Source organism: Pantherophis guttatus, chromosome 5, assembly GCF_059756535.1.
Source record: "Pantherophis guttatus breed Tessera chromosome 5, ASM5975653v1, whole genome shotgun sequence".
In the NCBI taxonomy this organism is placed as follows: domain Eukaryota; kingdom Metazoa; phylum Chordata; class Lepidosauria; order Squamata; family Colubridae; genus Pantherophis; species Pantherophis guttatus.
Window position 1 is genome coordinate 46349446 of NC_142067.1, and position 24712 is coordinate 46374157.

Here is a 24712-nt window from a genome sequence, read left to right on the forward strand (position 1 = left end):
CTGATGTGCTTGTCTTTTAAAAACATGCACACACACACACATTTGTGAAAAGAAACACTCATTAACTGAAGTTTGAATGTGTAGGGAAAAGCTACAAGGGGCGGCAGAAATATTATTTCATTGTTCTATTTAGCAAGGAGCTAAAATAATCATTACCTATTGCAATTCAATATTTTAAAAAGAAGGATACACCTAACTTCAAAGAAGCTGATAGGATTTCTATACTTCAGGAATTATGTCCAGTGTTCTACTGTGTTGGACTGAAAATAATTGAAGTAATATTGGCTGCACAAGCACAAACACAACCATTGATTATGAACACATTATAAAGGCTGATCATAAAACTAATAACTTCAACTCTTTGTACATAAGTTACAATGGACAAAAATGTATAATTAATGCAGAGACCTTCTAGCATACATAGCATAGAAACCTCTTCCATTAGTTAACATAATCCATCCAGTGAAGGAGAAAATTTTTACTGTATGTGTTTGGCTTCAGTTGTTGATGAAGTTATTTTCAATGAGCTTTTAAAAACTACTTTTCTAGTAAGCATGTGGTCATCGGCAAATTCTGCATAGAATGTCTTTTCGTTTGATAAAAAAAAATCAATCTAATACTGGCCTGTTTCTGTATTAAGAAACAAAGTTTGTCCTAGGATATAAATGATAGTTCATCTAACAAATAAATTGACAGAAGTGGTTACAAGTGCAGAATCCAAAGCACGTTGTTGGTTTTTATTTGTTTCTCATGTAAATGCTAAGGGTTTTTTTTTCCCTGATTAGATAGTCAAGAAAAGTTTTTAGTTTGTGCCCTAAAGCTCCTGATTTTGAATTAGTATCATGATGGATTGCTTATATTTTATATCAGGTTGAGTGAATGCCTGAAGCTTTAATACGGGAACATAAAAATGTGACTTTGAAAGTTCTGATTTTATACTTTTTCAAAATGAGTATGACATCTATAAAATAGTACAGAATTTTCTGAATCAAGCAGCAAATTCTTCCACTGTTAAGTCCATAATCAGGACACCAACAAATTCTGACACAACATATATGGTACCAGAAAGTAGTGTCCTTGAATTGTTCCAAGGCCACAAAGATTCCAAACACATATGCAGTAGTTGAAAATGCCCAGAGATGGGGTGATATGCTCTGCTTTTCCATGATCTGCTTTTCCATGATCAACATATACTTGCTTGGCCTTTCTTAGGTTTTGCAAAGATTGTCTCAAAAAGGAGAATTGATTGACTACAACACTGGATAAGCATTCTCTTCTGGAGATAAACTCTGTTAATCCAGGATGGGGATGAAGAATTATGTTGGCCTATTTTGATTTATCAGAGGCTCTGGATACCATTGAACATAGTATACTTCTGCATTGGATATGAGAATTGGGTGTGGGATGATGTCATATTTGTCCTGTCTTTGTGGCTGTCTCCAGTTGAAGTGAAAGAGATCAAACTTGAGGTACCTGCAATGTGGAATTTTTCAAAGTTCACTACTTTTGCCACTTCTGCCTAACATCTCCATAATATCATTCACTGACACATTGTCAAGTCCCATCAATATGCTGTTCACTGTCAATTGTACATGTCAGTCTTCACTAGCCAAGTGGTGCTGTTGAGATCCTGTTGGTCCTGGTCCTGCCTAGAGGTAGCCAATATCCTGATGGAAGGAACAGGCCAGATTCAACGCTACCATAATTTAGCTATGTCTACATAAGCAATTTAAATCTGGGGACCTTCAGGGTTAGCTTTGGTTGGAGCAGCTCTTCCCCAAAGGACTTGGTGTGCAATTTTGGACAATCCTCAATTCACAGCTCCAGTTTGACGAGCTAGTGGCAGCAGCGTACATGCACACTTCTGAATAGATAGCATATGGCACTGCTAATTAAGTATAAGAGTTGGAAAGTTGGTTTGACTCAGAAAAATAAGAGTAAAATGTCAGGCCAATACAAAAAATATATTTGAATCTTCAGAAAGTAGAAAGCATAAGAAAGAATTCAAAACAATTCTCCCTTGTTTGTGTTAAGTATAAGTAGAAAGTGGCTTTGAGGCTTTCAAAACTCTACTATAATAACTTAACTATATTAAAATACGTTCCAACACTTGTAGTGATTCCTGTTTGTTGAACTTGCCTGTATGGAATAGCTGACAGTATAGTAGTGTTTTTTCCCTCTTCTACCACTTGATAATTGTTGTTTAATGTTTGACTTTTATTGTTTTTAATTTTTTAATTAACTAAAAAATACTTTAATTTTTGTAAGCTGATCAATTGTTTAGTTGGTGCCCTTAGAAATCCATAAATTAATATAAATATTTTAGACTATGATGAAGTAGGAACAGTGAATGGTTTTATGAGAATAAATGATTGGTCTCTACATCCAACCAAAACATTAGATCATTTTTGTTCAGAACCATTTATTTGTCTCAGGATAAAAAGAAAGCCTCTCTACATGAGTCCCAGCAAGCACATTGCCTAATATCAAGCTTTTCTTAATGTCCAAGATGTAGCCAGAAAGACATATTTCTATTAGAAATTATTTTTGATTTCATACCAGAGCACTTGAATTCCTAACAACATTTTTAATGATTTTCAAGCCATTTTGAAGCCATTTAAGCCACCAGGCTAGAAAGCAAGAGATCATGAGTTCTAGTCAAACCTTAACCATGAAAATCCATTGGCTGGCTTTGGACCAGCTACTTTCCCTCAACTCACTTCAGCCCAACTCAACTCACAGGATTTGCTGTTGTGGGGAAATAGGAGGAAGGTGTATGGGAGATGTTCGCTGCCTTGAATTATTTTGTAAAAATAATAAAGGCAGAATATAAATAAATAAATATGTCCTGTGTCACTAATAACACTATACGGCAATTGAAAGAACTAAAGAAGCATACACCATCCTAATAGCTGCAGCTATTTCTAAGCTACATTGACTTTGGTGAGCAAAAAGAAATTACTAACTCACAGTTCCTTCTAGCATGTTTATTTACAAAGGAATATTCTAAACCTCTAATGATAGAAAGTGAAGAGGAACTAAATAGCCTCTTGATTAGAGTGAAGGAGGAGAATGCAAAAATTGGCTTGAAACTCAACATTAAGAAAACTAAGAGGGCATCTGGCCCTCTCAATTCCTGTCAAACTCATGGGGAAGAAATGGAGGTAGTGACAGATTTTATTTTCCTGGACTCCAAGATCACTGCAGATGGGGAGTACAGCCAAGAAATTAAAAGACGCTTGGTCCTGGGGAGGAAAGCAATGGCAAATCTAGGCAGCATACTAAAAAGTAGAGACATCACCCTGCCAACAAAAGTGTGTTTAGTCAAGGCTATTGTTTTCCCAGTTGCAATGTATGGCCGCGAAAGTTGGACCACAAGGAAGGCTGAGCACCAAAGAATTGAGGCCTTTAAACTATGGTGCTAGAGAAAACTCTCATGAGTCCCTTGGATTGCAAGGTGATCTAACTGGTCAGTCCTAGAGGAGATCAACCCCAAGTGCTCTTTAGAAAGCCAGATCCTGAAAATGAAACTCAAATACTTTGGCCACCTAATGAGAAGGAAGGACTCACTGGAGAAGAGCCTAATGATGGGAACGGTTGAGGACAAAAGAAGAAAGGGACAAGAGAGAATTTGGTGGCTGGATGGAGTCACTGAAGCAGTCGGCCTGAGCCTAAATGGACTCTGGGGAATGGTAGAGGATAGGAAGGCCTGGAGGAACGTTGTCCATGGGATCATGATTATTCAGACACAATCACGACTAACAACAACAACAAATTCTAAATTATTGGGACAACTTTCTATAGAAGTAGGTATGCATAATTATCTGCTGGTCAACAACACAGGAAAGCACAGCTAGACACTTTACTCAGAGCCTATATCTGAGGCCATTTCTTAATATGCCAGTTCTATGCAAGTGAATATTACGATCATGAAGATCTTATAGTTTCTTATTGTTTTAGATACATTACTAGAACTATTTCCTATTGTTAGATTTTGTACCATAGAATTCTGATTATTGTAAAAATTGAAATTCAAAACATCTAGAGAATATCAGGATTGAGAAAGTTAAATTAACATAGAATGCAAAAAGTTGCACAGGGAAGATTACCTAAGGCTAATTAGGAAATTAAACTACCTAAGATTACCTAAGGCTAGAAAATCATGTCAGAAGAATGACCTTTCTTTAAGCATACTTCTGACTAATAATACTAGGCAATTTTACCAATTCTAAAACTGGTACAAAAATGGAACATGAAAGGATATAAAAACTGTTTTAAATGAAAAAAATATTTCGGTGCGCCATTCAGATATTCACAGCCATTTTACTAACTGGGCCATTTCTGTACTTAATTTAAAATAAGGATGGGGAAAAGGTATGATAAAGTATACAAGTTCAATAAGATGCACTAAAGCTAGTATAGCAGGAAAGCCTATTGAGTACCGGAGAGGCCAAACTGGCCTACAAAAAAGATGAAATGAAGAATAGAAAACAGAAATGGCAAGGCAAAATATGACACAGCCAGTACATTAAAAAAGCTAATAGGCAAAGCACATAAGAAGACCTGGCTAAAAGCAGAAAAATAGAAGGAAGAGACAGAAAGGCTGATTCTGGCTGCATAAAATGAAGCATTAAGAACAAATGCATACAAAGCCTGAATTGAGCAGACAGCAACAGATAGCAAATGCTGCTTCTACAAAGAAGTTTACGAAATGTGGATCCCCTAGTTAGCTGCTGCAAGAAGTTCCCATGACTGACTACAAGCAAAATAGCATGACAAGGAATTGACAATTGGAAGTTGGAAGATCTGCAAGAAATACCATTTGCCTGTAAGCAGAAATTGGTAAGTCCATAAAATAAACGAAGAAATAGAAAATAAAGAAGTGTTCTGGAATTTTAGAATTCAGACACACAAGCATCTACCATATAACACTCTAGACTTAACAACTGTCAATAAGAAAGGCAAAGAAAAATGTCTGGATAGTGGACATTGCATAGTACCTGGAGACAGTGGAATAGTTGAGAAAGAACTGAAGAAAAATCACAAAATACAATGACTTTCAAATAGAAGTAGAACAGCTGAAGCAAAAGAAAGCAAAGATAGAACTAACAGCAGTGGTGGGATTCTGCCGGTTCTAGGGGGTTCGGCCGAACCCTTTGTTAAATTGCTGGCTCGCCCTGCCCCTTGCCCCACCCCTCCACACCACTATTTATTGCCAATAAATAGTGGTGGGTGAGGGGCGGGCGAGCCAGCAATTTAACAAACAGTTCGGTGTTTTTTTGTAATTTTATTGGCCCGCGGAGCTTCAGCATAGGCTAATTAGCCCTTGATTAGATCGGCTCCCGACTCTCAGCTGATTTGCTCTCAGCTGTTTTGCCCAGGGCTCTGCTGCTTGCTGGAGCAGATTTTTTTTTTCCCTAGCTATGCTGAAAAATGAAACTGAAAGTAAAGCAGGCTGTTGGCTTTGCTGTTGCTGCAACGTTGGAAAATTAGGCAGGCAGATTTCTTTTCTTTTTCCTCACCAAAAAAGGTAGGTGCAAACAATGGGAAATTTAGGGAAAAAGAGGAGAGTTCAAGATTTTAAAACACAAAAGAAAAAAAGCTCTATTTAACTAGGGAATTGTAATAATTGAGATACTATTAATTGTATATTGTGTTGAAAGCAGAAATGGTTAAGTTGTGGTTTGGAGGAATATATGGGGGAAATTATTTGGTTTATTATTATTGGTAAATATAATTAATTGATTTGTAAGAAATTGGATTGCATGGAAATAATTGGAATATTCATGTTCATATTGATTAATACACAAAAGGGTAGTTATATAACTAATTGATTTATATTAAAATGTTGACTTTATATTAAACAACTTAATATTACATAATTAACCAATGTGAGGATGGATATAAAAATAAATGACAATGGGAAGGGGTATAATATAGAATAGAAGGGAAAAATTGAATTTGATTAAGATTAGAGATGAGGATGAAGGGTAATATTGGGTTTTTTTTATAAAAATAGATGAGGAATAAATATGGCAAAAAGGAAATATAGAAATTGTAAATTTAATTGAAATGACTAAACACTGTTTAAATTTGTGAACCAGCCAAATACTCTGTTCAAAGAAAATACATTGTATGTTTGTATGTGTGTTTCTAATTATTGTTATTTATTCATATTTGTTCTCTTTTATTCTTTAAAGTTTAACAATTCATTCTGTATCTTAATATCTTTATATTTGTTTGGGGTTGGCTTTCTTCCCTTTCATCTTTTTTATTGTACAGCAATCTTTCTCCTCAAACCTACCATCTCTCTTTTCTTTCCTTCTTACTTTCTCTTCCTCCCCCTCCTCTTCTCCTCCCTACTTCCTCTTCCTTTCTCCTTCTCCTCCTCTCTTCCTCCCTCTCTTACCCTCACTCCTACTCTAATTTCCCTTCCCTTCCTTCATCCCTCTCTATTGCTGTATCCTTTTATGCATATGGACTACTCAGAGGGCTGAAAAAGTTATTTTTGACTGGTCCTCGCACTTTTGACCAGTCCTCGAACTTACGACTGTCCTCACATTTTACGTTTTTGCCCTATCTTGTCACCATGATGAAGAGAAGCAGTTGTGAAATGAGTGACACGGTTGTTAAGAATGCTACAATGGGTATAAATGATGACCAGTCATAAGTGTGAAGACCGGTCAAAAGTGCGAGGATCAGTCAGAAATGACTTTTTTCAGCCCTCTGGGTAGTCCTTTTGTGCATATGGACTACTCAGAGGGCTGAAAAAGTTATTTTTGACTGGTCCTCGCACTTTTGACCAGTCCTCGAACTTACGACTGTCCTCACATTTTACGTTTTTGCCCTATCTTGTCACCATGATGAAGAGAAGCAGTTGTGAAATTAGTGACACGGTTGTTAAGAATGCTGCAACGGGCATAAATGTGAGGATGGTCATAAGTGCGAGGACCGGTCAAAAGTGCGAGGATCAGTCAGAAATGACTTTTTTCAGCCCTCTGGGTAGTCCCTATGCAGATAGCCATGCCCACCGGTCCCATGACCAGCTAGCCACGCCCACCCAGTCCTATGACCAGATAGCCATGCCCACCCAGTCCCATGACCAGATAGCCACGCCCACCCAGTCACATGACCACCAAGCCACACCCCCAACTAAGCTACGCCCACAGAACCAGTTGTTAAAAAAATCGAATCCCACCACTGACTAACAGTGATAGGTGCCTTGGGAACATTTTCAAAACATCTGGAGCGCCACTTGAACATAAATCCCATTAACAAAATCCCTATTAATCCATTGCAAAAGGCAGCTTTATTTGGAACAACTTGTATCCTGCAACATATCTTTAATACTATAAATCAACAAGATCTGCCTATCTCAGGTACTTGGGAAATAGTCAATCAGTGAATTAAAATGAATAATTCAGTCTAAACATCTGGCTGACTATGTGACCAATCATAATGATAAAGCCCTTTGGTAAAGTATACACATTCAGTAATAAGATTTATTTTCACAGTAATAATTAATCTATGACCACTTTGGTTTTCATTTAACTTTGTATTTCACTTATTGTTGAAATCTATCCATAATCCCAGTTTTCATATAATGTATATGCAATGTGCTTCCATAATATAATTATATATAATAATATACATAAAATATATAAACTACTATATTGGTTTCAAGTTCTTTTTCAATACATAGAATGTACTATTCATCAACAGCATCAACTGTTTTATTTGAATCTTTTAATAACTATATCAATTTAATAAAATTATAATTTGCCTCATATAGAAAAAAATATTGCCAAAATTACATACATATAAAGCTAGTCTATCTCTCAGCAAATTTGATAATTTTAGAATTCTATAAACTTTTTTTATTATTATATTGCTATTACCGGTAGCTGCCTTGTTGGTCATACTTAATAATATTAAATCAATACTCCGCAGCATTAGGTAAGACTGAAATACTCTCTGATCATGAAGCTCACCAGGCCACATTATATAAATAGTATTTTTCCCCAACTAACTTCACAGCAATGTGTATAATAGCCTTCTCAGATGGCTGCAAACTATCTAAAAAATATACATATACTTAATGACAATAGGAATGTGCTGTTACTGTACAGTAACAGGAAGTATTAATTTAGTATTATTAGTATTGTTTGGGCAAAAATAATGTTAGTATTATTTGGGCAAAAACTGAGAAACAAGCAACATATAATTGCGGGCTTTGTTTGAAGTCAGCAGGCTTTCTAAAATAATTAAATCTGAGGTAGCATACATGAGATATATTGTGACATATAAGTACTATTACATAAATATGTCATATTTAATTCTATAATGTAAGAAAGGTAGTACATAAACACAGTCAATCAAACAGTGCCTATGCTGAGTTATTTCTATTACCACACACTTGTGCTCAAAAAAGCCTACACAACTTTATAAAGTTTGCAATTTTCAGACAACGTACAGATTTGTGTTTATTCTTGGAACAATAACAACAACTTCTATATAACAGCAGGCTGTTATACAACAAAATATATTGTAATAGCTAAAGTCATTTTTAAAATAATCTTACCCATATCTTAAATTGTAATCTACATTGCTTTGACATTTTAAAAATAAAATGTGATTGATTCATTGTTTCATAATGTAATCTGATTTGAGATGGATAATGTGATACAACTAATAATCCATCACAGCACTTCATAAATATTGCAACAAATTATTAAAGCAATAAAGTCCAGTGGCAGAAACTTAATGAGATTGTGACACATTTGTGTAACAGCCAAATGACAAATTGAAAAATCAGATCATTGAAATTATTACAGAGGGAGTTTTCAATGACTGAATGGTCAAAGTGCTTCTATTCTTTTGGATACCTGAATAAATTAGGAACACATCCTATGATCTTCTACATAAAGATTTTAGAGGCCTGCCTTTCTAGTCAGCCTATATTCACCTGAGCTGAAAGCCAGGACTAAACAGATAAAGGAAAAAACAAGCATAATGCTAAGTGCATCATTACTTGCAATCAAATCTATGCTTATGAAACAACAGATGAAAGACCATTTTGGACAGAAAAAAAAAATCCTTACTGAGTTCCTTATGCAGTTTAATTCCAAATGAAAGCCTTATCTTTTAATAATTGTTAGCCATTTCAAGGAGGGATTCTATTAACAAACTCTGGATTGCTAATAGGAGGCATGAAATGAAGTGAATTTCATCAAGACAAATACTAAAAGGTTAACTTCCCCACCTTGCATATTACAGCCATGGTGTGTTATCATCATCATCATATTAAAACAGAGGAGATGATGGATAATAATATGCTTAAGATCTAATTTGTTGTGAATATTTCAAAGGCAATGCTAACCACAACATTAAGATAAACAGGGAAACTGGGAATTGAAAAAGGATAGGCTGCATGATTTAGGAAATAAAATTTCTCAGCATGCATATTTTATTCCCTTCTCATATCAGAAATAATTTTTTCCCGTCTTTCATGTATACACACAAAGAATGTCAGTCCACACAAAGAATGACAAATGGGAATTTGCTATAAAAGTAGTAAGGAACTGCTCCAACAGAAGCTTGTCATCAGACAACCATTGTATATCTACTAAGTTAATTCTTTAATTCTTCTAGTAAATCCATTTAACTGATGGAAAGGAATATTTTAAAAAGTTCATAATCAGAAAAAGTAAGCAACCTGTTGTTTCTTATTATGTTTTTATTGATCAACTATGCATTTTCATATTTTATTTATAAAGCTAAATGTATTAAAAAGTCTATTCTCCTTCACTAATACTACACAAGCATTTCTCATATCTCTCTTACTAATTGTAAGGTTGAGAGAGGGAGGAGGAGGTAAGGAGGACACATTATCAGGGCAATCCTGAAAAAGTCAATAACTGCCTATAAACACCATGTATATCCATTAACCTGATTCCATATACCAGCTTTTACTTTTTAACCAGTGAGAAAACATTCATTTTTGAGTTCTGTGGAACAATGATTTAGCTTCATTAAGCGGATGTAAAAAATTAAAGTAACCTGCTTTCTTTCACTATTACTCAACTGAAGGTAGGTTATATATTTCAAATGTTGCACACATGTGTGTATGTGTGTGTATGTATTACACACTATAACATATAAGTACCATCAAAGGATAAGGTATTTCCTGAACAGCCAGTTCAATGGGAAAAACAAGATCCATGACATCAACATGAACACCCTGCCAGTCATAAATATCCTGCTGGTATAGGGAACTAGCCAAAGCAGGACATGGAAGGTGCCAAAGTGAAAACCCAGAAGATCCTCACAATGTATGGGTGTTTCTATTCCACTTTCAACACCCAGAGACTCTGGAGAAGTACCAGGACCTGAAGAGAGAGGATGTAGAAAGTAAAGGCCAAGGTGGTTCCAGTGCTGGTAGGAACATTTGGGGTTGTAACTCTTAAGATGGGAGAATGGATCCCAGGAATGACATCAGAACTTTCTGTCCAGAAGAGTGCAATGCTAGGAACTACTAAGACTGTGCGGAACCCTCAAACTCCCAACCCTCTGGTAGAGGACCCAAGACTAAGAAAGACACATACCACCCAAAGGGATGGGAAGGGAATTATCTTCCTTCCTTCCTTCCTTCCTTCCTTCCTTCCTTCCTTCCTTCCTTCCTTCCTTCCTTCCTTCCTCCCTCCCTCCCTCCCTCCCTCCCTCCCTCCCTCCATCCTCCCATCATGGGGGTCATAGGATTTAATTTAAATTTAAATAGTGATGCAGTGGTTAGAATGCTGTATTGCAGGCTAATTCTGCCCACAGACAGGAGTTCGATCCTGACTGGCTTAAGGTTGAGTCATCCTTCCATCCTTCCAAGGTTAGTAAAATGAGGTTCCAGATTGTTGGGGGCAATATGGAGACATTTGTAAACCACTCAGAGAGCACTATAAAGCACGATTAGGCAGTGTATAAGTGTTAGTGTTATTGTATTTTAAACTTATGAATTTAGCTAAGTAAAATCTATTGCACATACTAAATGTTGAATGTAGAACAGCAGATCATCAGCACAACCTTTACAGGTGAACCATGGTATTTGTTTCAGAAGAAATTGATGCAATATTCTCTCTTATTCTTTTTATTATTGGTTGTACAACACATAATCTTCAAAGAAACAATACCACTAGTTATATAAACATAATCTATTTACATAACCTTGCTACAGTTATTGTGACAAAAGTGGCCCACTATACAGTATATTTAGCCCAGTCCATGGATGATGAAGACAGGCTGATGAACTTTTTAAAAACTGAACAGCTACTTCATCTTGTTAACATGGAATACTGTGCCTGATCTGATATTCTCACCCAGTGTTCAACTACATGTCCTACAGAGAGATAAGCAGGCACATACAAAGAAGCACAGAGACTAATCAGCATAGTCAACAAATCTAGAGGATGAGTTATATTTATATAGATGAGGTTAAATTTTAGTTATAGAATAATGCTTTTCAAACTTGCATAATTATAATGAGAGTAATTGCAATTTTCTAAGTATCTAATTTTGATAAGAACAATATTAGCAATTAAGATACTGGTGGGATTTTCAGAGTACAATGAAAATTAAGTTAATAGTTACTAGAAATTATTTTTAGTTCTAATATCCATTCTTTTACAATGTAGGCATTATTTAAAAACAGCATTTTATCCAGCTAGATAATATATGATCTTACATTTTTAAGATACTGTATGACATATGGAAACCTATCATGAGATACTGTAGGTAATATGCTAGCAAAATCACTTTTGCCCTTGTGATACAGAAAATGAATTTAAGTATGGTTAATACTTAGTTTAGTTTATTTATTTTATTTTTTCAAGCATATATAAGGTAACAGGTAAAAGTATAAACATAATTTGAATATATGAAAATAATAAGTAAAAAGGAATATTAGGATAGGGACGGTAGGCACTCTGGTGCACTTATGCACGCCCCTTACAGACCTCTTAGGAATGGGGTGAGATCAACAGTAGACAGTTTAAGGTTAAAATTTTGGGGGTTTGGGGAAGAAATTATAGAGTCAGGTAGTGCATTCCAGGCATTGACCACTCTGTTACTGAAGTCATATTTTCTGCAATTGAATTTGGAACAGTTTACCTTGAGTTTGTATCTATTATTTGCTCATGTATTGTTGTGGTTGAAGCTGAAGTAGTCATTGACAGGAAGTACATTGTGGCAGATAATTTTATGTACTATGCTTAGGTGAGACTGAAGTCGGCGTAGTTCTAAATTGTCTAAGCCCAAAATTTGAAGTCTGGTGGCATAAGATATTTTATTGCGGTTAGAGGAATGGAGGACTCTTCTCATAAAATATGTCTGGACTCTCTCAATTGTATTTATGTCCGATATGCAGTGTGAGTTCCAGACAGATGAGTTGTATTCAAGAATTGGTCTAGCAAATGTTTTGTATGCTCTAGTTAGTACTACAACATTACCAGAGAAGCAGCTACCTAAGTTTAGGTTGAAAACTCTTAATGCCTTTTTGACAATGTTGTTACAGTAGGCTCGGGCACTTAGATCATTAGAAATGAGTACTCCAAGGTCCTTGACAGAGTGAGGGTCATCTACAAGGTCATGTCCATCTAATTTGTAATTTATGTTTTGATTTTTTTTGCCAATGTGCAAGACAGAGCATTTGTTGATTGAAATTTGGAGTTGCCACTTGTTAGACCAATCTGACACATAGTCAAAGTCTTTTTGAAGGGTAGAGAACACAGTTGCTTTTAATATGATCACAAAGGTCATTTATGTAAAGTATGAAGAGTGTTGGACCTAAGACACTGCCTTGGGTGTACAGGATTTGATAGAGCGCTTCCTATTTTGACCACTTGTTGTCTGTTTGACAGGAAGGCAGCTATCCATTTATGTAGGAGTCCAGAAATGCCATAGGATTTTAGTTTTAGAAGTAATTTGGCGTGTACCACTGAATCAAAAGCTTTACAGAAGTCTATGTAAACTGCTTCTATTGCTTTGCCCTGATCGAGATGTGTAGTCCATATGTTTTTGCAATGTAGTAGTTATAAATTACAGGATAAATTTTTTCTGAAACCGAATTGTTTGTTAGAAAGTAGGTTGTTTATCTCTAGGTGTAGGGTAATAGATTGCTTAATGATTGATTCCATGACTTTGCAGGTGACGCAAAATAAAGAGATTGGTCTGTAATTTTCAACTAGGCTAGGGTCTCCCCTTTTGAAGATAGGGATGATCCTGGCTTGTGACCATTGGTGGGGCAAGGTGCTGGTACTGAAAGATTTTTCAAAAATTATGCTTAGAGGTTCTGCAATTGCAATGGAAAGCTTTTTTAAGAAGTATGCACATAGTCCATCAGGTCCAATAGATAGAGATGGTTTTAGATTGCGTAGTGCCTTTTCAACGTTGTCTTCTGTAAAATCAATATGTATAAGATCACCGTAATCGTTGTAATTGTCTGTAGTACGACTGGGACATATTGGGTATGTGTTGTTGCTGTTAAAGACTGAGCCAAAGAACATGTTAAAGAGATTGGCTTTAATGGTTTCGTCAATACAATCTTCATTGTTTGGTCCTTTTAGGGTGGGATGGATCTCGAGTCTTTAAGTTTGCTGTTTACAAAATTATAGAAGGCACAGGTGGATTTTGTGCATAGAAGGGTTTCTTCTTGCTTGATGTGATAATTGGTGCATTCAATCTTTATTTGTTGGCATAAACTTTTATAGCAGTTTTTGAAGTTAGCTACATAGTTTGTTTTGTTTTTTCGCCAAAGAGATTTTTTTCTGGATTGTAATTTCCTTATTGTTATTGGTAGTTTATTTTTTCTGGTTTTGTGGGGTATTAGTGGTACATAAAGTTTAATGATTCTTTTGAGTTCACACAAGAAAATGTTGTAATGGTCATCAGCAGTATTACAGCCAGAGAATAGATTTTGCCAATCAAGATATGAGAGTTCATTGTCTATGAGATCATAATTGGCTTTTTTAAAGTTATAACTGGGAATCCCATCATTATGATTTTTGAGAGGGTGTAAGTTGAGACAAAAGTCAATCATGCTGTGGTCACTGTTGGAGAATGGTTCTTTTATTTGTAGTCCATAAATAGAATTTAAACTGTTGCAGAAGATGAGATCAAGGCAGTTGTTGGGTCTAGTGTTGTTAGTTACTAGTTGATCAAGTCCCAGATTAGTTACAGTATTGTACAGGGTTGCATGTATAGGTTCAGTTGTACATTCATTTAGGGTCCAATTAACAAGTGGTAAATTAAGGTCACCAAGAAAGATTATTGGATGTGGGCAGGCGGCTGCCCAGGTTAGTAATGAAGTTAACTTGTTTGCTTGTTCGAGGTCGTAATCTGGGGCTCTGTAACAAAGTAAGAATCGAAGTGTGGTATTTAAGGACAGGTCGCAGATGATGGTCTCAAGATGAGCAAGTTTGCATGTAACTTGAATATTTTTTAGATGTAGGGACTTTTTGTAGAAGATAGCAACACCTCCTCCTCTACGGATTTCACGATCTGACCGGTAAATATGATAGTCTCTTACTGTAGTAATGGAGTCAGGGAGGGATGTATTTAGCCAAGTTTCACAGACAAATATAATGTCAAATATAGCCGTATTTAGTAAGAGGAGGAATTCAGGTATTTTATTTACAAGGCTTCTTGCATTAAGTAACTTGCATTTAAGGTTGGTAGAAGTCATTATAGAGGAAGTTTAGGGCGTACATGCCTAGTTTTGGATGATGGGAAGTTGGATGGAGGAGGATTGGGTGTTAGGATGTGGGTTGTGGGACTTTCTTTTGATACAGTCGGCATGGTAGTCGATGTATAAGTCAGTATGTCCTTGTTCTTGACGTCTTTTAAGTTCTGATCGGAGTTCACAATCACTTGTTTGTTTGATTACTTGTCTGTAATTTGCAAATATCAAAGCCTATATTTGGGGCTTTTTGAGGCCAAAGAAACTAAAACACCTAACATCCAAAGGAAAATGGTAAGATTTCCCTAAAAGATGTCAAATTGATTAAACGATTATATATATTTCATTATACAATCTATAAATAGATATATAATTTCAAAATATTACATTAAATTTGGTGCCTGCTTGGAGATCTCACAACTAGAATGGCTGAATAGGTTAGTGGAAAACAATTGAAACAAAAAGTTCTCATTATAGATAGAACTGATAATATTGGTACATTTGAAAAAATCATTTGATACATTTGGAAGTCAACTTTTTACTGCAAGATCAACAACATGAACAGAGCTATATGTGGCAATTATTTAAAATATTCTGATTGAGTACAGTAAAATGCTATCTTCCACAAATATAATTCAAGGAGGCATACATTTATATGAGACTTCTTTCATACTCAGTCCTTTTTTCTTGAAAGCTTTGCTGTATAAGCTGCATGCAAATTTACAGCACCGTGTAAATGTTTTATAACAGTCATTTCAAAGAATCTAGCACACATACACATAAGTTAAATACAGGCACTTGATATATTTCTTTTTACATTTTCTACTTCCAAACAGTAGATTCATTTCAGGATAACTATGCACTCCGAGGAGTCATCCTACACTCGTGGAATTACTTTTTTATGATTTACTTTGTCCGTTGTCATATGTAAATACAAGTATGCAAGAACATGGAAAAATGTATATTCAAGTGTCTTATTCAGTTCATAAGTACCTTACTGTATTTCAACACAAATCTCCTTCTTCCAGCAAAATAAAATATTCTTATAAAAAAATAGCTGCAAAACATGATTGGAATTGGAATGTTAATGGTCCCTCAAACTGCTTTTGTTTTGTTTTAAACTCTTATGTTGAATTGTTACTTAACAAGAAAGAAGCAAGACAAAAAGGCACTCAGTGAATATTAGCAGAAAAACTCGTCATTGGTAGACAGCAAAGATCTACAGTTCTGCATAATAGGCTTGCAGCTCTATAAATCTTCAGTCCGCAGTACTTTCTGGAGAACGTGATATATTTCTAAAAAGTTCCAGCTAAATGTCACCCTGTAAGCTTACCATGGTGAGAGCTATTCTAAATGTCACACTAGTCTCAGAGTGACCTATGACTTAATTTAGGATTAGCCTACATCATATATTCCTAAAATGAATTTCTAGGAATAAATTATAGATTTGGAATGTTGGTGTTTGGTGAACTTCCCTTATTAAATGTCTCATCCTCAAATTAATCTTTAAGATTTTTTTTTTGTTTTTATTAGTAACTAAGTTAAAACATATGAGAACCTTATGAGGCAAACCCCTGTTTAATTAGTTGAGCACACATCCCAATAATTAGCCAGCATTGAGGGCCTACAGGTAATCCTCAATTAGCAACAATAATTGGGAATGGAATTTCCACCACTAAGCAATGCAGTTGTAAAGTGAAATTCATAACTTAGCAACAAAAATCCTGGCAGTCCCCATTGCCTTCATTAACCAAACCCCACTGGCCATTAGGGAAGGACTCACTTCAATCCAAGCATTTCCTGTCTTGGTCTCTCCCAGCCTGAGTCTCAATAAGATATGGGACAGGCTTCTCAGGAGCCCTCCACACACACCAATCTCCATCTTCATCTCTGTCCTTTTGGCTGCCCTGCACAGTGTTACTCATTGGCAATGGCAGTTCCATTGGCCCATGATCTTCAGCAGTCTCAGCTGGCTTCTGCTGACCCTGTTACTCCAACCTTAACCCCAGCACTGTCAGCATCTTCACTGCTGCCTTGGAGTTCTGCCCTAAGCCCCCATTGCAGGCTAGACACCTCAGAGCCACAACACAAAGCTCCAGGCAGCCTCATTGTCCTCTGCTCTGCCAGCCCTACACGCAGCACACACCTGACTTTTGCTGTCTTCTTCCTCCCACTACTGATGAAGTGCACCCAGCCAGGTCCTATATATACAACGCCGCTACTGGCTGTGACAGGCCTTCTGAAAGCTACATATACCATTCTCTTGATGTTTTGGAAAGCTTCTGGGACCTTCTGAAACCTCATGAGAAGACTGTGCCTGCCTTTCTCCAAATCATAGTCCTTGCATCAGTGGTGGATTCCTCCCAGTTCCGCCCGGTTCTGCCGAGCCGGTAGCGGTGACGATATGACATCACCGAACCGGTTCTCCGCCCCCTGTCCTCCCATCCCCTGCATTATTCTTACCTTTTATTTGGCCCCACCCCCAATCTCTTGCTGCCTCCTGAGTCCCAGCTGATTGGCTAGAGGGGAAAAAACTGTTTAAACTCTTGCCGCGGGGCTTCAAAGGGTCGCCCTACAGATGATCAGTGTTAAAAGAAAACAAATGAGTAGACCAGTGCCTGCAAAAATAAATGGGTAGACCAATGCCTCCAAAAACAAATGAGTAGACTGGTGCCTGCAAAAAATAAATGGGTAGACCAGTGCCTCCAAAAACAAATGAGTAGACCGGTACAGCTCTGCAAGCAGTTAAAAGCCTGGTAGACCAGTATTTCTGCTAAATCCTAAAGAATTGTCATGTTACCATCAAGCCACACCCACAAAATAAGCCACGCCCACAGAACCAGTAGTAAAAAAATTTAGAACCCACCCGTGTCTTGCATGTACATAAGGAAGGATGGGATAGACAATCTGATATACCGTTTTATCTTTTTGATACTTGCCAACACACTGAGTGAGAATGTTAGTATTCAGTATACCTGACTATGAAATTCTTCAAGTTGTATTATTAGCAAAACTTTGTATGTATTCTGTTTATGCTGAAGTTTTGCTGAAGGTGCATTTCAAAAACTAAAAAGATTGTGTTGATTTGATTCCTGGTTTGTACTTAGAAGATTGGCTTTGATGAGGAGATATACATGTATTTATTCAAGTGATGGCAGTTTTCTGCAAGGCTGACAAAATAGCAATTGATAGCAGTTTCTTTTTTTGCAGCAAACATAGTCATCTAAAGCAGTATGAATTGTGTCTCACTAGCGGATTGAAACATTATACCTGAAAGGTGCACATTGTTATTTGAAGAATATTAAAGACAAGACTAGTTCTTTGTCTTTATATTGAGAATTGCCTTCAGGATGAGAACAGAGATCTATTCCATTATTCAGAGGTGGCAGGGATCTCAATTTTTTTGAATCCTTAGTGCTCCCTGAGCTTGGTTGTATGCTAACAGAAATTTCATTATCCTACTAATATCATCAGTGCTAGTAAGTGTGCGGTTTGTTCCCTGTTATCTACAGCAACTTGCCTGCCAGTGTTGGGTGTCCTATTCATCAACGGGATGTGTGGATGACCTTGTGGGATGAGGGAAGAAGATGCTGCCGAGGAAACAATCAGATAAGAAACAGGGAGCCCCCAAGGGCTTAATATTCAGAAAAAGAAACTTAGAAAGGACCTGCCCTAGATGAATAGATGACTAAAGTGGTGGTGGGAAGTTTTTACTTTTAGATTTGTAAGATTATCTTAGCGTAACTTTAAGCTAAGGCTATTGTAAAGACTATTGTAAGCCTTTACAATAAAGTTGAATTTTCTCATTTAGTCATATTTCCTGTTTGGTTTATCTAGGAAGGCTAACAATAGTTCCTTGATTAGGTTTTTTTTGGTTGTTGTTTTGTTTTCTGCTTATTTGTCTAGTGTTAATCCCAGCTTCTCTGGGTGTAGGCTGTTAGAGGGAATATTGTCTGGTCTTTTTTGTTTCCTTCATACCTTTCTGTTGTTTATTTTGAATGGTGTGTAAATGTGGTTGATTTCTATGTGTTTTTTGATGGCTAATTTGTTTGTATGCCAAGCTCTCATGAATTTCCTAGTATTTGTGGATTTGGCTTGGTCCAGGTTACTCCCAGTTTCTTAGTTGAAACTGTAGTTGAGTCTATCAAGGGTTGTGAGAACTTTTTTTCTTTTTTGTATTCATGTTTTTTTCAGACTTCATTTTTAATTTGTTCCTCCACAAATTTTTCTTAATATCAGTCGTCCAATAGAATCAATATGGATTCACCATTCAAGTAGCACTGGGTTGGAAAATAATGGATCAAGGATTCATACCAAGTTCTAGTTATTTGAATGCAACACTAAAGCTGTTCTTAATTGTATTCCATAAGAATTCAGTCAGTTGAGAAAATATTTTTATTTATTTGTGACAATTTATGCTGTAGTGTATCCCTGGGAACACTGTATGAAAGAGGTGGGTCTGTCTCTATGAATTGGTTCTGTGTATATTATCATTTATTATTTTAATTAATGATTATAGTTAGAAGTTAACCATGGACAAGAATAAACATGTTCTTAAGTAATAAATGGTTATCTTTGCTTTCCTTCTGTCCTCACACATAACTATTTCAAAAATATTGAAAGCAAATTTAAACATATTCAGTTATAAATTTAACTCATCAGACAAGTATCTTTCAATGGAGTTTATACGTTTCTGCCTGAAATGCCAGTATTTTTTTTCAACTGTTACTACAAATGAAAGATCACAACATGTAAATGTAACACACTATCCTGCGAATATCTGATTTCATTGGAATGTACACCTAACAATGCTTAGGATGACCTTGCATTGAACTATATGAAGATGCAGTAAAATGCAGCAAATACTTGAATATACATAACATAGCAGAAATGAAAATGAAATGGTGCCACCTAGTGGCTCATCTGAATTCTTAAACAGAAGGAAATATTCCAAACAAAGACTCGTTTATTTCTAGTCTTTTTACAGTTTTTACTAATGGATATATTCACTAAACAATGCTGTATACGATTCCTGCTGAAACATCTTACAACATAGATACTTTAGGTTTGACCCAAAGCAGTGCTAAAATACTCCATACTATATGGCATAAATATAACTCACACATCATATCACATCCATTGAAATGTAACTCTCATTTTTGCTAAACCAATTTATGGGGAAAAGTATGTATGCTGTGTTGAAATGAAGCAAATTGAATGTGTGTAACTCATCAAAATAATTGCAATACAGAAGTCTCTTGCTCTCAGTCTCTCTTGATCATACATGTAAGGAAAAATTATTTCCAGATCATTAGATAACTCTTATACCATATTTTCTTAAGATTTTTTTTTTACATCACTTGAAAGAAGCCAAGAAATTAACCCAAACCCAAATCAAATTTTAAATACAACTGTGAAATATTTTCCCTGTGAAATAATCTCTGGGTTAATAAACATGATTTTTAATTTATCCATGTTTCTATATACTGGTTGGGTGGGTTTATGGGTTTATGGGTTTTTGCTTTTTTTGTTTTGTTTTAATTTCATTTGACGCCATGGTGAAAAACATTGAAGTCTGGTGTAAAATAAGGTTTCGCTTTCATCACATCATGAAAAAGTATCCAGCAGCCCTAGAAGTTCCAGAAGCTATATTATGCTTCCAAAATTCTTTACATTTTTTTAATGCAAGTACATTTTCTTTATCATGCATCAAATCATCATTACATCTTTCTGACAAAACCAAGAATACTAACAGAAGAGAATATACATAGCTCAGGACTGAACTCCATGGAAGGGACTAGAGCTAATTTTCTTTTTATTGCCCAAGACTAAGTCAAATAACAAAGGAAAAGTATTATTCGCCATCAAATGAAACTGTAAGGCCAGGAACTTATGCTAACCACAGAGAGCCTGGAGTAGCACAATCTTCACAACTGTGACTGCAACCACATAATCTGAGACTTCTTTTAAAAACCTTTACTCTGGTTCAATTTATTACAGCGATAGACCAGAACAAATAAAAACACTCAGTAAATATATATATACATACATACATACATACATACATATATACATACATACATACTAGAATTAAAAATTCTAGTATAAAATAATAAATAACAGCTAAAATCTATCATAAAATCCAGTCTGTCAATTCTACATGGTCTAACTATACTAAAATTACAATCCATAAACTATTTTCCCTTTTAGTTTAATACTAAAAGGGAAAGGAATAAGCAGTGCAAAGGTTTTGCCACATTTGTTGTATAAAACAGCTATGGTGGATTAGACACGTGTTTCCGACGAATCCCCAGTGCTGCTGTGCAGAATCTAGCCACCTGCATTGTAGTTATGGACTGGAGGCTGACCTTAAGCAGCCACTGGAGATAAGCAGTGTCAGAATGGCCAGAATACCATTCCATACCAATGGAAGAATATGGTTTTTCCAAAGTATTGAGGCTTGGGGAAAGCCTAGTTTGGCAAAGTTGGACTTGACAGCCTTAATCCATGATGAGAAGAATTTGTCTTGGAGGATTAATGGAGCAAGATCTTGTGGAAAGAAGTTAAGCTTTAGCCAGAAATTTAAAGATGCTACACAGATTCTTGCTTCGACTTTTAAAGACGCTATACAGATTCTTGCTTCGACTTTTGTCAATCCTGTGTCCAGGCGCAGAAGTGCATTTGAGACACAACACAGCATCATTTTAAGATAAGTTGACACACAAACAAAATGTATCATAATAACATCTCTCCTATAAGGTCTAAGTTCTAGCTGATAACTAGAAAGTAGATTTGTCATTTTTTTTTCTATCATGAATTTGGAAATGGCAGGTACATCTTTTTATTTTCTGTTTTTTTCCTCCCTGCCAGAACTTGTGCCAATTGAATGAGAAGAGATTGACATACAGGCTCTTTTAAACACAACATGCCATTTGAATCACATTCCTCCTTCAATTTCGTGGAATTTCAGAATCTTATTTAGTCCTCACTGCCTCATCTTGAAGTTTCCTATTCCAGTAGCTTGAATATCTGTCTCTGGTATGTTCCTTTTTTCCTACTCATTTCCTCACACAATACCACCTCATATAAATCAGCTAGAGGCTTTATTTTAATCTTTTGGAGATTTTTAAGACTTTAGGGCTCACACAGTATGTTGAAAACTTTTGTAATATATTACATGGATAAATGGATCCTTCAGCAATAACAAATTCTTCTTTCTTGGAAGTCTACAGTGTAGAGCTTGAAGACTGTTGTGTCCAGAGGTGCGGGTAGCAAACAATTTGACATTTTAGCTGATCTTCTTGACAGCATACTCTTAATTTTCCTTCTTTTTTATTTGAAAATATGTAAACTGGCGATTAGTTCTTCAGGAAGGTCTTTTGTCAAGCATTCCTTTATTCCCAAATTAAACATAAAGAATACTTAGTGGTTGGAAATATTACTTTCTTAGTCTGATCTTCAGTAAAACTGTGTTAAGTTGTTTCATATGGATTTCCTGATACTTCCAGAAATAGCTGAAGATCTCTTCATCTATCTTAAATGAAAAAAAAAATATTCTTTGTTAGACCCAGACAGATTAAAAGCTTCCTTAGCTTTTCTGGTGGCCTCCATTTTAGAAGATAAGTTATCAGTCTTTTCTCTGAATGAGTTGAAAACCACAACAGAGACTTGTGCTAATGCAGAATAGGATGATTGATTGTGGAGATCCAGCACATATTTGGGAGGAGTAGAGTCTCTTTTCTCTCGTTTCCCAGATTTAGTACATGCCATCACATGCTGGTCTGATTATTCTTACTATCGCTATCAGAATTTCTTATGATTATTTTCTTCAATTTTTTTAATGCACTGGTTTTTCTCTGGTGAACAGCTCCTTCAAAATGATTTTAAATTGACCATCTTAAGATTTAATGGACAGTATTTTATTTTAAGTCCTTGTAGATAATAGGTATTCACTTTTCAAAACCATCTTGCCATAACTTGACTACCCCCTGAGGTTTTTCCCAGCAAATGGATGTGGATGTGGATGTTACTGCAACCAGTAAACATATTAGATGGGTTGAAAACATGGATTTTGATCTTATGCTGCATCAAAACACTGATCTTAAGCAATAAAATTATGACCAACATTTTCTAATCAAAACTAATTAGGGTGCCAATCCTTCTTTTTATGGCTGGTCTATATTGTTGTTTGTTCCATGTGCCTTAATTAGCCTTGCTAAGGCCAAGGGCAGTTGTTTCTTTCCCTGTACATGTAGTGCTTTACAGCATTATATTATAGCCAATGGTTCCTTAGAAACCAGGGGAGCTTTTGAAGGAGAGATGTTACATGAATACAAGAAGGTCAACCTAAAATTGGCCATGCAGTTGCATCCCAAGCCAATTGCACCTTCTGAAAATTCTTAAATTATACCCAGTGGTTCCTTAGAAACCAAGGGAGCTTTGAAGGAGAGATGTTACATGAATACAAGAATGTGAACCTAAAATTGGCCGTGCTGTTGCATCCCAAGCCAATTGCACCTTTTGAAAATTCTTCAAGGGCATTCCACATAGAATGTATTGCAATAGCCCACTGGGACTCTTATCTCTCAAAAGTATATGAATGATTGATATACACGAATGAATATACGCAGGAGATATTGAAGGTTAAATCATTTTAAAACTCTCCATTCTGTGTTTCTTTTCACAAAAGAATCAATGTAGCTTATTGGGTAATAAAAAAAAAAGTCTTGGAAATCCCAGACAGATCCTGCAAAAACATTTAGGACATCAATCCTTGCCATGGTTTCTTATATCTTTATGTATTAAAGGTTTCTAATTTATTATTCTTTATGACTATAGTTTATATATGGTATATGTGTGTGTGCATACCTATACATAATACATATATACATATTCTACTTAATATATATGAACCATGTGAATATAAATTGCAGAAATTAACAAACAAGTGAAACCAAATAGATTTAACAAATGAATAAATGAAGAGGAGAGAGAAGATTTTCAGTGTCCAGCATTTCTGACTATTTGTTCTAAAGAAATGTGATCTTCAATACAAAAAAAAAAAAAAAAATCCTCTTGTATTTTAAAACTTCATAACTAGCATCTCAAGTCCCAAATAGATGAAGTCAATAACTTTCAACAGTTTCACAGTTTTTTATTTTCATAATGTATTTCTAATCTTATTTCACTTCTAGGCAACTTCATCTAGGCTTGTTTGTTTATTTATTTATCATTGGAAGGGTTATCCTCCTCTTATGGGAAACAGAATAATTTTGCAGCCAATAAAAGTCAAAGACAACTTGATGACTATAAAAAAGATAAATCAGGCAATTGCCTTCCATATGCACTTGGCTATTCCCTGTGCAACTGGTATCAAAGGAGTATCTAATTGAATCATACATAGAAATAGTTTGTATTAATGACACATTTATTCACACTATTCTCACATCTTTCCATATATCTCAACTACTACTACCAATCATTGCTCATCAACCTAGTGATATATGCCAATCCTTTCTTCATTTAATCCTTCACCCTTTGTTATCAAAACAAGCCATTTCTCCTTCCCTACGTCCCATACATACACTCACAGAGTGTAGAAAGAGAACCTCTACACTGCAACCTACAATTATGGTTGCAATTGTTGGAAAGAGCTTTGAGTTGCAAAATTACAATGTCAAGCCATCATCACAGTTTTCTATGTGAATTTATATCATAAGAATGACATCCTAATAGCCACAGCTCAGAGTGTTGTTGATTGTTTTTGTTTTTTGCAAAACACTTAAACATATACTCAATGTATTGAAAACTTGAAAGGAGGCTAGCACTTTAATTCCTCCTCCTGTCTGTCTACAAATGTGGTAACAGTGAACAGAAATTGTATATTTTGTTCATTCATACTGGTCAGCTAGAAGAAACAGAACTAGACACTGCCACTCAGCCTTGGCACAACCTCTCTTTTTCACTTGCACTGCTGAACCATCAGAATCC

At 35.7% G+C, this 24712-nt stretch overlaps 1 protein-coding gene and 1 long non-coding RNA gene across 3 annotated transcripts in view; both read right to left on the reverse strand.

Annotated features, from left to right (window-relative positions):
* Nucleotides 1-24712, reverse strand: part of LOC132710343 (uncharacterized) — a 71627-nt gene that overhangs the window by 27428 nt on the left and 19487 nt on the right. The gene's annotated exons all lie outside the window — the stretch shown is intronic.
* On the reverse strand, nt 10344-23710 carry LOC148113348 (uncharacterized; the record flags this gene model as incomplete). Its single annotated transcript, XM_087895636.1, has 3 exons — nt 10344-10504; nt 13747-14544; nt 23677-23710. Coding segments are annotated over 3 exons (993 nt in total), but the record flags the coding sequence as incomplete, so codon positions are not given.